General features: G+C 41.9%; 1 protein-coding gene across 2 annotated transcripts in view; it reads left to right on the top strand.

Annotated features, from left to right (window-relative positions):
* Positions 1–16879, top strand: part of DEPDC5 (DEP domain containing 5, GATOR1 subcomplex subunit) — an 89485-nt gene that overhangs the window by 8858 nt on the left and 63748 nt on the right. For both annotated transcript variants that reach the window (XM_024567037.3, XM_053928649.1), the window contains exons 9-17: positions 5198–5276; positions 6448–6509; positions 11403–11472; positions 11784–11856; positions 12512–12615; positions 13113–13187; positions 14746–14880; positions 15697–15758; positions 16078–16151. In XM_024567037.3, coding sequence (XP_024422805.1) covers positions 5198–5276; positions 6448–6509; positions 11403–11472; positions 11784–11856; positions 12512–12615; positions 13113–13187; positions 14746–14880; positions 15697–15758; positions 16078–16151 — 734 coding nt within the window. The remainder of the gene's footprint in view (positions 1–5197; positions 5277–6447; positions 6510–11402; positions 11473–11783; positions 11857–12511; positions 12616–13112; positions 13188–14745; positions 14881–15696; positions 15759–16077; positions 16152–16879) is intronic.

The following is a 16879-nucleotide window of genomic DNA, read 5'->3' as shown; positions in this document are numbered from 1 at the left end:
AGTCCGGAAATCAAAAACAAAACAGAGAAATGAGCAAAAACGAGATAATCTCATGATGGCCACAGTCTGTCTGCCCACCCAGGTGGACTATATTGTCATATTGTCAGGGACTCCTGTAATTCTAATGTTTTCTAGCTGGAGCTCTTTAATTTGGGGTTGATCTTCGTTTTCTGCTTCTGAAGGAGGTCTCTTTAATATCACATGTAGAAATGTAGTGTCTAACTGGCAGGCTGCTATGCCCACTAACACAGCAAAAGTTAGACACAGTAGAAGATTGCATTGATAAACACGAAGAGAGACCTTTGCAAAGGAATCTCCTCCTTTGCTCTCTATTCTGGTTGGGAAAACCCATACTTAACGGTTGCGACTATATTGGGTAATCCACAATGACGAGACCACCCACCTGCTCTTCTCTGTTCTCACCCCCATCTCCCCTGAGAGCAGTGGTTCTCAGCTGGCGGCAGTATTTCTTCCCAGAGGTCTTTTGGTAGAGACATGTTTGGTTCTTACAAATAGGGGTGTGTAGAGGGTGCTGCTAAATGCACTGCGGTGTATAGGACAGCCAATAAGGAAATGTTTGTCCCCAAATGGCCGTACATAAGCCAGCATTTGGGGGTTGAGGCAACGAGTGTTCCAGGAAGGGGAAACAATTTTCTGCCAGTGTGGCAGAAACCAGGAGACAAGTAGGGGAAATGATGTTGGTGAGGAGGTAGACAAGCTCCAGCCAATTCATGCAGGCTGTTGAGGGCCATGTATTCTCAGGACAACTAGAATCCCTTGAAGGATTTTAAGTGTGGGTATGATACATGAATTATGCTTTTAAAAGATTTTTTATTTGTCCCATTGGATTTTGTTGAACACAAAACCCCAAAGTAACAGTGGCTAATTGATGCTTAAAGGTCAACTTTTTTCTCTCCTATAAAAGAAGTGCATGGGTAGGCAGTTCAGGGCTGGTATGACAGTGTCACAATTATTGGTGATCTAAGGCTCCTTTCTGTCTTCCTCTTGGGTCATCCTCGGCACTGGGCTTCCATGTTCCATCTGGAGCTGCTGTAGCCACATCCATACCTCAGTCAGAGGAAGGAGGAAGGGAAGAAAGACAGAGGGATGCATTCTCCTGCTTTCACCTTACTGGCCAGAGTTTAGTCACATGTAGCTGCTTAGGAGGATGAGAGGTTTAGTCTCTTGGGTGGGTCCCTTACCTCCCAGAATAGAATCAGCTTCTTGTCTCTCAGGAAGAAAGGCTATTGGGTAGACATCCGTAATACCTGCCACGGCCCCTCTGACTCTGGTGTGGAGAGCTGTTTGTCGGGACAAGAGTAGAAGCAGAGAGACGAGTTAGAGAGTTAGAAGATGGTGGCGTGGGCTAGGGTGGGAGCTGTAGCCATGAGGAGTCATGGCAGATCTGAGATACATTTTGGGGTAGAGACCGCAGAACTTGCTGATGTATTGGATGTGAGGAGTGAAAGAGCACTGAGCAGCTGGGTGGAGACAGCAGGGTGCCGCTTAGGAGATGGAAAAGGTGAGGAGGAGATGGTTGGGGGGGAATTAACAAGCTCACTTTGTGAGGTGCCTGTTGGACATCAGGGGAGGCAGCTGAGTCTGGAGTTCATTTCATCAGTTCTCCCATATCTCCACCCGCAACAGATCCTAGCCATGGAAACGGTAAGCTGTTTCTCAAACATGCCATGTTTTTTCTTGCCTTCATGTCTGCGTAGGCTGCTCTTTCCTGCCTGGGAGAGATTCTGCCCTCCCACTTTGCCAAGCCACTTAGCCATTCCTCAGCACCTTCTTGCTTCAGCCAGGCTGGAAGTGCCCCCAGGGCACCCTGCACATACGTATGTGTTAGCACTGATCGCTCTATGGTAGATACGTTTGCTCACGTGCCTGCTACCCGACGGCAAGCGCTGTGAGGGCAAGGGCTGCATCTTTTACTTTTCTATCCCAGAGTTCTCTCACATGGGTCCTGGCACTTAATAGTCTTTCAGATGTTGGTTGGATGAAATTTTAGACGTGCTTTCCCCACCCAAGAATTCCTACTCCGATTAGGAAAACAAGAGTTTAGTGTGTGAAAGGAAATCAGCACTACGAGGTTTAGTCAATGCCACAAGGCCCCTTACGTTAGGTAAACTTTATAACCAGTTCAGTTACTTGGTCTTCCAGCCCACAAAGTCAGAAGTAGCAAGCATAAAAAGAAAGGCAGTGTTGACGTCTGCAAGTTATTTTTATGTAGAAAGAAGAAGATGGATTATTGGTGTGTAAAAGGGTAGCCAGATGCTGATAGGTGAGTGGTAAAGCCAATGTCATGTTCAGTAGAGGATTTAAGTGGTGGGTATGTAAGTGTTTGCTGTTTGATTTTAGAAATCTTTTTTGTATATTTGGAAAATGTTCATAATAAAATAAGAAAAATCACAAATTCTAAATTAAGAATGGCAATATTAACTATGTTATGCAGATATGGCTATGTTTATATTTATATAAATATTAAAATATTAATAGAGAAAGTTCTAACCGATGTTAACTAGGATTTTCCCAAGTACTGTTGAAAGATTCAAATTCAGTAAATGATTGATTCACTTAAAAAAAAGAAGGAAGACAAACAGCCCAGTTAAAAAATGAGCAAATGGTTTGAATAGACATTTTTTCCAAAGAAAATATACAGTTGACCAATAAACATATGAAAAGATGCTCAATATCATTAGTCATTAGGGAAATGCTCATCAAAACCACATTGACATACCCCTCACACCCGCTAGGTCGGCCATAACAACAATGAAAATGTTTTAGAAAGGAAAGTAACCGGTGTTAGAGAGGATGTGGAGGAATTAGAACCTGCACGCACTGCTGGGGGAATGTAGAATGGTGCGGCCACTGTGGAACAGTTCGGTTAAATGTAGAATTACCGAATGGCCCGGCATATACCTGGTAGAATGGAAAGTATGTGTTCACACAAAACCTTGCATACGAATGTGTGTAGCGGAATTATTCATAATAGCCAAAAAGTAGAAACAACCAGGAGTGTCCATCAGCTGATGAATAGATAAACACAGTATGGTATAGCCATACAGTGGAATGTTTTTCAGTGAAAAAGAATGAAGTGATGATTCATGCAACACTGTGGTTGAACCTGGAAAACATTATGCTAAATGAAAGAAATCAGTTACAAAAGACCACGTGTGTATGCTTCCATTTATGTGGAATGTTCGCAGGAGACCAATCCATAGAGATAGATTAGTGGTTGCCAGGGAAGAGGGGAGTAGGGCGGAATTGCTAATGGGTATGGTGTTTCTTTTCGGAGCGATTAAAATGTTCTAGCATTAGTGCTGATGGTTGCATCACATTGTGAATATGCTAGAAACCACTGAATTCACTAAAACTGGTGAATGCTATGTTGTTTGAGTTTTATCTTTAAAAAATCTACCTAAACAAAACAGAAAAAGGAGAGGACCATTAGGAGGGTAATTTTAATATGACAGTAATTGACATTTTCACAATTTCAAAGTGAAGGACACATTCAAAGTTCTAATTAGCATTAACTAGAATTTTTCAAAGTACCTCTGAAAGACTGAAATGCAGTAAATAATTGATTAAAAACTGTAAAATACAGACATAACTAAAAATAGCATTTTTTTAAAAAGATTTTATTTATTTATTTTTAGAGAGAGGGGAAGGGAGGGAGAAAGAGAGGGAAACATCAATGTGTGGTTGCCTCTTGCGTGCCCCCTACCGGGGGTAGGGGGACCTGGCCTGCAACCCAGGCATGTGCCCTGACTGGGAATCAAACCAGTGACCCTTTGGTTCGCAGGCTGGCACTCAATCCACTGAGCCACACCAGCCAGGGCTAAAAATAGCACTTTATATATATTTGTACACACACACACTATAAATATAGAGTGTTAACCAGATCTAGAAAAGTATCTTTTAAATCTACTTAATAAAACGTGGTTTTCATACAATAAAATAGATCCATTATGTATGTATAGTTTGAATTTTGACAAATGTATATACCACCACCACCACAATCAAATATAGAGCATGTCTATCACCCCAAAAGGTTCCTTTGTGCCCCTTTGCCGTCATTACCCGCCCACCATACTCACAGACAACCACTGATCTTCTGTTTCTAGAATAATTTTGCCCAAAAAGGTATCTTTAAAAAAATAACTTCTTTAAATATAAGACCATTGCATATTTATTATTAAAAAATTAGTATATTTTTCTGTTTCTCTGAAATATTTTAGGTTTAAAAAAACAAAAGGATAAACAACAACAACAAAAAATAGCACAATCACTCGTAGTGCCACTACCCAGAGGTGATCACAGCTAACATTTTGGAAGGTGTATTTTCTTTGAGTCTTTGCGTTTCCACATGTTAGATAAGGAGAGCGACTTTGTCGGGTGTTGTCTGTTTTGCCCCAGAGAATATTGAAAGCCCTGGGAAGTGGATGGTGATTGTGCTTCTGCCTTTAAAAAGCAAGGTCTCCAATGAGTGCCAGAGACTTCCATCTTGCTTTGAGTGTCAGAGACTTGTAATTTGCTTTCCCCCAAACGTCTTTAGAGCCTCATGGAGGATGGAAGGGCTGGATAAAGGCTTTGTGGTAAAGCACACAGGTCCAGAAAGCCACTTAGGCTTCTCCTATAGGCAGTCTGGGTATGGAGTTGGGGCACAATGTGAATTATTTATTAGACCTGGCAACGCGTCAACTGGCATGTCTTGGCCCAAATTCTACTTTCATAATGAGGTTTCCTTGACTTCCCCGGGTGGACTCGCTGCCCCTTCTCCAATGTTTCTTGTATATGTTGCATTATTTTACCTGTCTTTATCCTGTACAATAAACTCCTAGAGGGGGCTTATAGTTGAGGATAAAGGAACAGAATCTTCTCCTGAAGGCCTGTGATGTCAGGGATGAAGCTTGCTTTTAGAAGAACCACGTCACAAGAGAAATCTTCCATCATTGCTTTTTTTGGTCGGTGGTGGTAAAATAAATATATATACATATACATATACATAGATACATACATACACATATGTATATATACCTAAAATTTACCATCTTAACCACTTCTAAGTGTGCAGTTCAGTAGTGTTAAGTATATTTACATTATTTAGAAACATCTCCAGCACTTTCTCATCTTGCAGAACTGAAATGCTCCATCATTGCTTTTTTAATGCAATATGTTTTTTTGTGTATTTCAGGTGGTGTTCCGTTCTACGTCGGCTATGGTTTACATATTTATTCAGATGAGCTGTGAAATGTGGGATTTCGATATTTATGGTACTGTTCCTAAATGCTGATTGTAACTGCTAATGGGGAGAAGTTTCTGGTTTCTCCCAAGTTGTTGTCATTTACAGTAAGCCCTTGACATTCTCTAATAATCTGTCCTGAGATTTTTACATATCCTCAAATGATGAAACAAATATTTTATATATTTTATACGTATATAGTGAATTCATAATACGTGGTAAAGTATTAAACGGTAAAAAAAAAAGCACAATCACTCATAATGCCAATAGATCTTTTTTTAAGTATATTTTATTGATTATGCTGTTACAGTTGTCCCATTTTTTTCCCCTTACCAATAGATCTTTAATTGTTGTATAATTACAGGGTCAAAAGTCACAGAGTAACTCTGTGGCTAGAAACCAACACTTTCTTGGGTATCTTTCATTTCTCATCCTATCATCACAGAAATCACCACATTTGTCTCACTTTATTAGAATTACTACACAGTAAGTGGAGAACAATAAAGCTGCTATGAGGTGTGGATACCGTGTCCAACACACCATCCTCACGGTGCATGTAATTTAAATTTATGTTTAGCAAAATCATAAATTAATTTTTGCTGTGAGTCATCAAGGTCACTCAGAAATAGCAGGAACCAAAAATGGTCGTTCAGTGAATTCCCAGGGTCTGCCAGGTCATCTTCTGCAGACATCACTCTGAATATAATCATGTTTGGAAGCTAGATGGTTCTTTCATTTTGAAAATACACCACATTTTTCAATCATCAAAGCTTTTTAAATCTTGCATTTTACATTGAAGCTGTGGCCTCTTACTGAGTGAGATAAATACTAAATTTGGCTCCATAGAAAGTCTAAGTTGAAACCACTTCTATACATCTGGCTTTTGTGATCTTGGTTTATGATGTAGCAGAACCCACCTTCTTTTTGACTAGTCCCATTCCTGTTACTTTACTGAGAGAAGAAATTGGAAGCAAGAAATAAAAATAATCCTCAGCCCTGGCTGGCGTGGCTCAGTTGGTTGGGCGTTGTTACCAGTTGATCCCGGTCAGGGCACATGCCGAGGTTGTGGGTTCGGTTGCCAGTTGGGGTGTTTGTGAGAGGCAACCCATCAGTGTTTCTCTCCCTCCCTCCCTTTCCCTCTCTCTAAGATAAATAATTAAAATAATAATAATAATCCTCATCCTGCTCTTGCTTCTTTTCAGGGGATCTGTATTTTGAGAAAGCTGTGAATGGTTTCCTTGCCGATCTCTTTACCAAGTGGAAGGTATGTATCTTCTTATGCACTGAATCTCATTGAGCAAACATTATTCAGTGCAGATTTTAAAGATACACTATTTCTATTAAACTGCATTTAATTGAGTTATCTTAGCTAAAGCCTAAATTGATAACATGCTAGATTTAAATTACTTTAATCACCCTAACACTGTAAAGGGCATTTATGAAAAACCCATGGGGATAGACTGAAAACTTTCCCCCGTAAGATCAGGAACAGGAGAAGGGCGCCTGCTGTCACTACTGGTATTCAACGCTACACTGGAAGTTCCAGCCAGAGCAACTATGTAAGGGAAACAAGAAGGAGGCATCCATGTTGGAAAAGGAGACAGATGACATCCTATATGTGGAAAAATCCTAAAAAATCTATAAAAACAACTATTAGAGCTAAAAATGAATTCAGCAAAATTGTAGGTTACAAAATCAATGCACAAAATCGGTTGTATTTCATCATGATGAAAATCAAACAGGAAATGAAGCAAGGAATTAAATTTTAAAAATGGAAGTAAAAACCAGCCCATTTGTGAGGACATCAGAGAGTGTAAAATACTTTGGAATAATTTACCCAAGGAGGTGCAAGACTTACACACTAAAATCTACAAAGCGTTGCTGGAAAAAATTAACACAGGCCTAAATAAATGAAAACTAACCCATTGTCATGGACCAAAAGATTTACTCTTGTTAAAATGGCAATACTACTCAAAGCAAGCCACAACTCAGTGCAGCCCCCAATCAAAGTCCCAGTGGCCTCTTTTTCCCCCCAGAAATGGAAAAGCTGATTATAAACTTCATGTGGAATGGCAAGGGATCATGAATAGCCAAAACATTCTCGAAAAAGAATAAAATTGGGGGACTGTCACTTCCTCATTTCAAAACTTACAACAGAGTCAAAAGTAGTCAAAGCAGCGTGGTACTGGCATAAGTATAAAATATGTAATCAATGAATAGAATTCAGAGTACAGAAGTCAGCCTGTGCATCTGTGCTCTTGATTTCAGATCAGGATATCAAATCCATTCAATGAGGCAAAGAATGGTCTCTTCAACAATGGTTCTAAGACAACTGAATGTCCATACGCAAAAGAATATATTTGGGCTCCACCTCGCAGCATATAAAAAAAGAATTAACTCAAAGTGCATCAAATACCTGTATATGAGAGCTAAAAACCACAAAAATCTTAAAAGAAAACACAAGATAAGTCTTTATGACGTGGGGTTTGGCTAGGATTTCTTAGACATGATACCAGAAGCACAAGCAACCAAAGCAAAATAAATTGAATGAGCTCCATTAAAATTGAAAATTTTGCGCATCAGTAAACACTATCAAAAAAAGTCAAAAGATAATGGGAGGCAATATTTGCAACTTAGCTATTTTATGAGAGTCCAGTGTCTGGAATATGTAAAGAATATTTACAACACAACAACAAAAAGAAACAATCCAATTAACAATAGGCAAAGGATTTTTTTCCAAATAAGATATACAAGGGGCCAATAAACATGAAAAGATGTTCAACATCAATAGTCATGAGGGAAATGCAAACTAATGCCACAATGAAATGCCACTTCACATCCATTGGGATGACTATAATAATAACTTTTAAAATGGAATATAACAAGTGTTGGGAAGGATGTGCAGAGGTTGGAACCCTTGTACATTTCTGTCAGGCCTGTAAAATGGTGTAGCTGCCAAGCAAAACAGTTTGTGGCATCTTAAGTTCAGCAGAATTACTATGTGACCCAGCAACTCCACACTGAAATAATTGAGAATATGTTCACATAAAAACTTACATGTGAATGTTTATAACAGCATTATTCATAACAGCCAAAAAGTAGAAACTACATAAATATGTGTCAGCTAAGTGAATGGATAAACAAAATATGGTACTTTCTATAGGATGTAATGTTATTTGACCATGAAGAGGAGTGGAACTGTGTGGATGAACCTTAAAAACGTTATACTAAGTGACAGAAGCCAGACACAAAGCACCACGAATCATAAGATCCTGTTTATAGGAAATGTTCAGAATAGGCCGATCTATAGAGACAAAAAAATCGATTAGTGGCTGCCAGGGGATGGGGACGGGGCATGACTGCTTAGTCAGTGTGGGGTTGCCTTTTGGAGGGATGAAAATGGTCTGGGTCTAGGTAGTGGTGATGGTTGAGCAACGTTGTTAATGTGCTAAACGTCGCTAATGGTAATGTTTATGTTACGTGTATTTCACCACAATTGAAAAACACCAGAACTTACTGTCATCAGTTACCCTACCCCGATTTCACATGGAAACATCATCTTGATCAAGAAGTATTTGTGGTCACATATGTAGCAGAAAGAGCTTGGAGTCTAGATTTTAAAAGGCTGGGTTTTAATTTATGGTTCTGCTCTGATTAGCTTTTTTATATTTGGAAAGTATTCAGTCTCTCTGAGCCTCTTATTTTCTTATCTGCAAAATGGAGACAGTAATAGTCCCTACCTCGCAAGGTGTTTTAAATCATCTGCACATAGTAAGGTCTCAATAGGGTCTGGGTTTTAATGGCATCCAAGTCTCATTCTCTTTCCTCAGTAATACAGGGGAAATACCTTTCAGCTCCAAAGGTTCAAGAAATAGAAATATGAAACTTTCTCAGAGAACGTGCAGACCTGCTGGGGAGATTGGATATATGTATTAGAAACATCAGCTAACCATACATTTTTAGGGGTTAGAATTTTATTTACTTTTGCATTTGGACTTGGAAGGCTGAGGATGGCTTGGAGGGTTGGAAAGGAAGACAGAGGGTGTTTCATATGAAGAGAAGCATATGAGCAAAGGAAGGACAATGGGCATTAGAATGAGATGTGGTCTTAAGGGACTCCACAGAGTTTGGGAGGGGAATCATCAAGTAATAAGATTGGTTTCGAAGGTCAGGGTCACGTCAAGCCAGGCAGTTTGGACTTGACTTGATAAGAAGTGGGAGCTGCTAAACACGGTCCAGTAGGGGTCAGTGTGATCAAAGTTGGAGAGGACTTGAGGAGGCGTGGCCCAGTGGCCAGTTTGGTGAAGGGATAGACTGGAATCAAGCAGACCAGCTAGGAGCTTTCTGCAGTCAGGTGGCATAAGGGTGGTCAGTCCTTTGAATCTGCCTCAGTATGGGGGTCTGAGGAGAGCACAAACAACAGGGTCTGCAGGAAGCCAGGCCTTAGGGGTGGGCTGCGTGATGGTCACCTTGGACCACGTAATGGCTGTGTCAATGTTGGGTCCATGCTCACTTCCATTTCCAGTCTGGTTCAGCGGCCCTTTAGATGGCTCTAACCCAAGATTTTAAGGGTGTACATATATGATTGGATATGGGGACATGTGGCCTAAGCCTGGTCCTTAGTTTACAGGACTTTGCTCTTAAGGTTTGTTTGTTTGTTTCTTTCTTTCTTTTTTAAATCAAGAACTTGGTTATAAAGCAAGAATTTGAAAGTGAATGAAAAGAACTTCCTGTAGTCACACTGTCAATTTAATGAAGTCTGGGGAAAGTTATGCATATACCCTGTTGGACAGCTGACTCTGTGGATAGCAGCATCAAGCATGGGAATTTATGAATTAATTTCTGAGCCCAAAATGTGGTGGTGGTGGAGGTAATGGTAGTAATCCCAGTTAATATTTACTTTTTTGACATAGCAGGTATCGTGGTATTATCCCCCTTAATTCTCTTGTCCCTACTACATAGGGTGGAAAGCACAGCTCCAGGAGGTTAGGTAACTTATCCGTGACCAGTCGCCTGTAAAAGCAGACTAAGGATTCTGATCTTGTTCCATCCATGCAGCCAGAGCTAGCCTGAAAGCATCACCTGGTGCTGCCCTGTCTAGGTTCCCGTAATCCTGGGCATGTTGCCACGGTTGCATATTATCTTCCCCAGCACACATGAGTTGAGAAGCGCGTATGACCATGCCGGCCTGTTGTAAGGCTTTTTTCCTATGTATCACTTATAACAAAATCAGGTAAAAATGCTCAGTGTAGAGCCCTAGAGTCCAGTAAATTTGTTGGTGGCTAATGAAGATCTGCTTTTTCACAGCACTCTGCTCTTGGTACTGTGGCTTGTGTTTAGCAAGTTCTCTCCCCTTGAGATATATCCATGGAAGAATATGAGGCTGTGTTGTATACCTTACGTGGTGAATGGTGAATTGTGTAGTCAGTAAGTACAGTTGGGCTAGAGATGAGGTTGGTGAGTAAAGGCTTGTCCTCAGAGACTCAGGAGGACCTGAGACTGAGCTTGCTGGCTCGCTGGTGCAAGCCCAATCTCATGCCCTCTGTGAACACTCTGCTTCCAGATCGTTGATCCCCAGACTGCGTGGGAATATTTATTCTCACTAGTCCTTATCCCAGTCCGAAGGTATCCACTGCCTTGCCTTGGACCCCCGCACCTCCAGCAGCCCCCAGTCCTCACCCTGTGACAACGGTAGGATCTGGGAGTGCCTTTGATTCTTACCCCCACCACCATCAGTTCTGTTCTTGTTCCCTGAGCTGCACTTGTGTAGAGATTTTTAAAAAGACCCCGAAGCAGATACAAATACCATGATCCTCTGACACTAGGCTGATGTATTTCATGCCAGATCAAGAGCTGGGAGACAGGGACCCATACCTTTTAGTGATTTGCCATTTTTAAAGCATTTGCCACATTCGTGGAACTTTGGGTAGTTTGCCCAAGGTCACATGAGTGGTAAGTTCCAGAGCCAGGACCAGATCCAGGTCTTCTGACTCCCAGCTCTGTTCTTTGTGTTATACAGCCTGTGATTACCTGGTGTTATCTAATGCTATCCTGCCACGATGCCTCCTAGAATTAAGAATACTACGTTCATGCAGACTGCTTTATATTGAGGAAAACGGAATAAACTTGAGCCTTCTTTTTCTCCACTCATCCCTAGGAAAAGAACTGTAGTCATGAAGTGACAGTGGTCCTATTTTCTAGAACTTTCTATGATGCAAAATCTCTTGGTGAGTAAGTCTTTCTCCTAGTTATTTTTTGTTAAACTTTTCACATCCCTGCCTCCATCCGTTCCTTATTGTCTTCTTCCTCTTTGCACTGCTCCGCCTTGCTTGGCTTCCCTGTCACGTGGACAGGTCAAAGACACAGATGCCGGCATCCGTTAGTGGATACAAGAAGTCTGTGGGCTTTGATTTGTCTTGAAACCAACTTAACAGATATTTATTTGTTTGTTTTGCAGTTGTTCAGTCCCGAAGAGGGAGCAGAGAAACTGTGAGTGTATCTTTTCAGTCTGATCTACATACTTTGTTTTCTGTTTCAGATGAATTTCCGGAAGTAAACCGAGCTTCCATTCGACAGGATCACAAGGGACGATTCTATGAAGACTTTTATAAGTAGGTTTTGGATCCTTCACTAGGCCCCACCCCTTTTTCTGGTGGTTTCTTTCCTAACTTAAAAAAAAAAAATAACCTTTTTATTTTAGAATAATTGTAGGTTTACAGAGATGTTGCAAAGAACAGAGAACTCTCTTAGTTCAGAGAGTCCCCATAAGAACTAAGGGGTTTCTTAGTTCAGGAAACCCCTCACCCAGGTTTCCCTGTTAACGTTTCATAACCAAGGGTCATTTGTCAAAACTGCACAACCATTACTATTAACTAAATTTCAGGCTTTTCTCAGAGTTCATGTTTTTCCACTTTCGTTCAAGGATCCAGTTTAGCATACCACATGGAATTAAGACTTTCCAAACTTTTTATTGTGAAAAATTTCAAACTTGCAGCAAAGAGGGATAAGTAATATAATGAAGCCATTTATCCAACACCTGGTTTTAACGGTCGTTATCATTCCATATTTGCTTCACCTGTTTTTTCTTTTTCTTTTTTTTCTTTTTCGGTGGGGGGACTAGATTTTGTTTGAGAGTAAATTATAGATAGTATAACACTTTGTTCCTACATCTATCTAAATAGTAAGGGCGTTTTCGCATATAATCACGATGTAATAGGTGTATGTAATAACTGCTCGATATCTGTTTTCTGATAACCCTCCTTTCAGAGTGGTGGTGCAGAATGAGAGGAGAGAAGAGTGGACTTCACTCCTCGTGACCATTAAAAAACTCTTCATCCAGTATCCAGTGTTGGTGCGACTGGAACAGGCAGGTACTGCATCCACGTGGTGGAGGTGCAGCGGGGAGGGAGGCATGGGATGGGGCCGGGAGACAAAGGGGTCCGTGCCTCTTTCCCTTCCAGTGCCGGGTGTAGTTTCTGCTTCTGTCAGGTTTCCATTTCTGATTGGGTCCGGTTGTTCTTGACGTGTTCAGTGCAGTGCGATAATGTCCCTCCTGCAGGGTGGGGCCCTTTGGAGCCAGGTACCTTCCACTTGCTTTTTAAGAGTTTATCTCATGTGGCGATTACCAGAGGGGAAGGGGATACGGGCAGATAGATGAGGTATAGTGGGTATAAATCCGATGGAAGGAGACTTGACTGGGGTGAACACATAATACAATATACAGATGACTGTTATAGAATTGTACACCTGAAACCTGTATAATTTTATTAACCAATGTCACCCCAATAAATTCAACAAAAAAGTTTTCTTTTAGAAAGAGTTTATCTTTCATGAGCTGTTTTTCCTTCTCTTCTGTCTTTTGCTTCAGAGGGCTTTCCTCAAGGAGAAAATTCTACCTCAGCACAAGGAAACTACCTGGAGGCCATCAATCTGTCATTCAATGGTGAGCAAGGACACCAGCCAGTGAGCGAGCATCTCGCTTTCCTTGTGACCATGAACTTCCCTTACTAAAGCCCAAAGACCCAGACCTGGGCGATGATGTTCACACCCAGCAACCCCCCAAATTGACTGAAAGCAGTAACTTCTGATGGCCACCATTTAGCTCTTAAGTCTTCTGTTGGGAAGTGAACTTGCTGTTCTCACCCGTTTCTTGTGGTAACCTAAGATTTAAGAGCTGGAGGGAATCTCCCATGGGCTCTCTGCTTTACTAAACTGTGTTCATGTTCATTTTTATCCCATCCCTCAACTGCTTCTAGGTAATTTTTTTTAAAGATTTTTATTCATGTAATTTTAGAGAGAGGGGAAAGGAAGGAGAAAGGGAGGGTGAGCAACATTGACATGAGAGAGAAACATCAATTGGCCATCTCTTGCATGGTCCCCAACTGGGGACTGAACCCACAACCGAGGCATGTGCCCTGACCAGAAATCGAAGCAGCGACCTTTCACCTTGTGGGTCAACACCCAGCCAACCAAACCACACCGGTCAGGGCTTAAAAAATTACAAAAGTGACCTGTGTGCCTAGAATTCAAGTATTGGAGAGATATACTAAGTTAAAATGAGTACCTTCCCCCTCCTTCCACTATTAGGCTCCTTCCAAGAGGCACCATTGTTAAGAGTGTGGTATGATTTCTTCCAAATGTCTGTCCCTACATTTATGTGTTGGCTGAAATACTTAGTTTTCAAATCCCAGAAGCCTACTAAATTCATTCATGTAAACAAAACAAAATTATGGATACAGGGGCTCAGCGGGACCACCAGGAAAGGCTTGAACACCATGCCAAAGCACAATGGGCCGGGGTGGCTCTGGCAAGCGCAGCAGCCGGAATTCCCAGAACCGCGCTCCAGAACTCACCTCCCAACAACCCAGTCTCTGTCCTCTGTTCAGGATCCCGTGTTCCCAGCAGAGGCGTCTGATTGGACCAGCTCCTGTTAGGCGTCTGTCTGGCAGTGACCAGTGGTGGACGCAATCATGTGTGATCACTTCGCTGTCTGTACTAAGGTGCTAGAGATTCTAGAGAATGGGGTCTTTTATTAGTAAATATTTTTGTCATATTTGAATATCACTGATTTTCCAGAGTAAGAATTACACAGGCCAGAAATAAAAATTTAACTTCCCAAATTTACAAAGTCATTACAAGATTCTGTTCCATCTCTTTTAAATATTATCTGAAGTTAATATTTGATTCTTATAAGTTTCAGTACAGAGTCATTTATGGAAATTAATGACATGAAATTTGAGCCTTTAAGGCTGTACAAGGCAAGTGTCAATGGAGAAAAATGAACAGAGGTGACAGTGACATGGTCTTGCATTAAGCAGTTCTTAATGTAGAAGGGGAAAGACAGGTAGGAACACGACTAACCAGAAATCAGGTCAGAATGTGGCAATTGCTATAGTTGAAATACAGATAAAAATGCTCCAAGAGCACAGAGATGCTTCCCTGTGGCTGGTTCCTACAAAGCTTTAACATCTTCATTGGAGGACTTTTTGCTTTGTTTCAAGTGTTTGACAAGCACTATATCAACCGCAACTTTGACCGAACTGGCCAGATGTCCGTGGTGATCACGCCTGGGGTGGGTGTGTTCGAAGTGGACCGTCTACTCATGATCTTGACCAAGCAGCGGATGATCGATAACGGTAATCCTGCCGGGTTTGTGCTGACTTACCCTGTGAACTCTGAGCTTTCCCGGCTCTGTGCATCGGAGATCTGGGGCTGTGAATGATACCAGGTGACAAAAAGAGTTCCGTGGTCAAATCGGTTTGGGAGATGTGAGGTCATACGCAGGTAGGCCCGTTCCCTAACTGCGGGTTTAATGTGGTGGCATATCCTGTTTATCCCTAAAGAGCATAGCTGGTCCTCTGAGTTTCTCAAACATATTTGACACCGGAGAACCCTATTTGGGGAGATTGTTTCAAGAACCCAGTGTCCATCAGCTCATATTGGGAAGTACCATCAGTAGCCCAGCCCTCCCTCTGGGATGGGTCTCACTTCCTAGCTCACACCCCGATCCGCATTTAATCTGTGTTTCACCAACAAGATGGAGTTAGGGGAGTGAATCCTAATTGCCAATGAAGAAGCCCCGTTAAGTGACATGGGTTGTTTAGCTTTTTACGGAAATGACAAGGTTCCTTTTACTTTCTGGCTTAGACACTTCAGGAAGTCTGGTTGTCTTTTTGAAAAATCATGATCTATCCTCAAGGCAGTCAGAGGCTGATTGTCAAGCACTGAACAGTGGCAGGTGTGACAGGACTAGGGAAAGAGAAAAAGAAAGAACAAAATGCATCTGTTTACTTCTTTGCTGCGTAGGCAGCGCTGCGGAGGCTATAAATCATAGGATGGTAAACTGGCTTTGCCTCGTACCTTGACCCAGTGAAGTAACATTATAGTAGATGTTCTATCTGTCTCCCCCCACCTCACCCCTATCCCAACTCTTTTTCTCTTTTCTTCTCTAGGAATTGGTGTGGACTTGGTGTGCATGGGGGAGCAACCGTTACATGCTGTCCCGTTGTTCAAGGTGATTCGATTGTGGATTGCTTACTAACGGCCATTTTCAGGGCCAGGGTGGTCTTGAGAACAGTCTTGTTGTTTTGTTTTTAACATCGATATGTGGTTGCCTCTCATGTACCCCCCACTGGGTGCCCCACTTGGCTCGCAACCCAGGCATGTGCCCTGACTGGGAATCGAACCGGTGACTCTTTGGTCCGATGCCAGTGTTCAATCCACTGGGCCACACCAGCCAGGATGAAAACAGTTTTTATTAAAAACAAAGTTGGAACAGTTCCATGTCCTACTTGTTTTTTCCGCTGACATGTGTCTGACTTTTTCCCTTCCAGCTGCATAATCGGAGCGCTCCTTGTGATTCTCGTCTGGGCGATGACTATAATATTCCTCACTGGATAAACCACAGGTGGGTGTGATCTTGGTTCATAGCATGCGATAAGAATTTTGGATAACTTCCTTGCCGTTTTCTCTTCAAATCTGTTAAGTTCTTACCATAAAATCCTTGGTCAAGATGTGGAAACCAAAGTTTTAACATTTGCTTAAAGCTTCTCTATGTGCAAAGCAGTGGCAGTAACATAAGAACAATCTACAGTGAAAAAAAAACAACAACAACGAATTTTGAAGGACTTATTTCTATTCCTGTCCGCAGCTCCTATTATTCCCATTACACAGACCACAGCAGGCCAATACTGTGCCCGGCCACCTCCGTCTGTAGAAAAATCCCCATGCCGCTTCTTCACAGGGGTCAAGGCCTCAGTGTTCCTGCTGATTCCAGCCCAAGGACGGTGTCTTTCATCCCTCTGCCAGTGCCACACCTCATCCCGGTCCTCGTCTTTTGAACAACTGCAATAACTTAGTGTGTCTATTTCTAATCTCTCCCCTTCAGTCCATCCTTTGGACCAGGGTTTCTCAACCTTGACACTGCTGACGTTTTGGGCCAGATTGTTCTTTGTTGTTGGGGGGCTGTCCTGTGCATTGTAGGATGTTGAGCAGCATCCCTGGCTCCCACCCACTAGCTGCCAATAGCACGCACTCCCATTTGTGATAACCAAAAATGTGTGCGGGATCAGGGGCTAAGAGAATTTTCCTATGCAAAGTCCTGCAGAAAGTTCAACTGTTTCTTTGAAACACTGC

This window comes from Desmodus rotundus, chromosome 7 (assembly GCF_022682495.2).
Source record: "Desmodus rotundus isolate HL8 chromosome 7, HLdesRot8A.1, whole genome shotgun sequence".
NCBI lineage: Eukaryota > Metazoa > Chordata > Mammalia > Chiroptera > Phyllostomidae > Desmodus > Desmodus rotundus.
The sequence above is the reverse complement of the archived record's forward strand: the minus strand, read 5'-3'. Positions and strand labels throughout refer to the sequence as shown.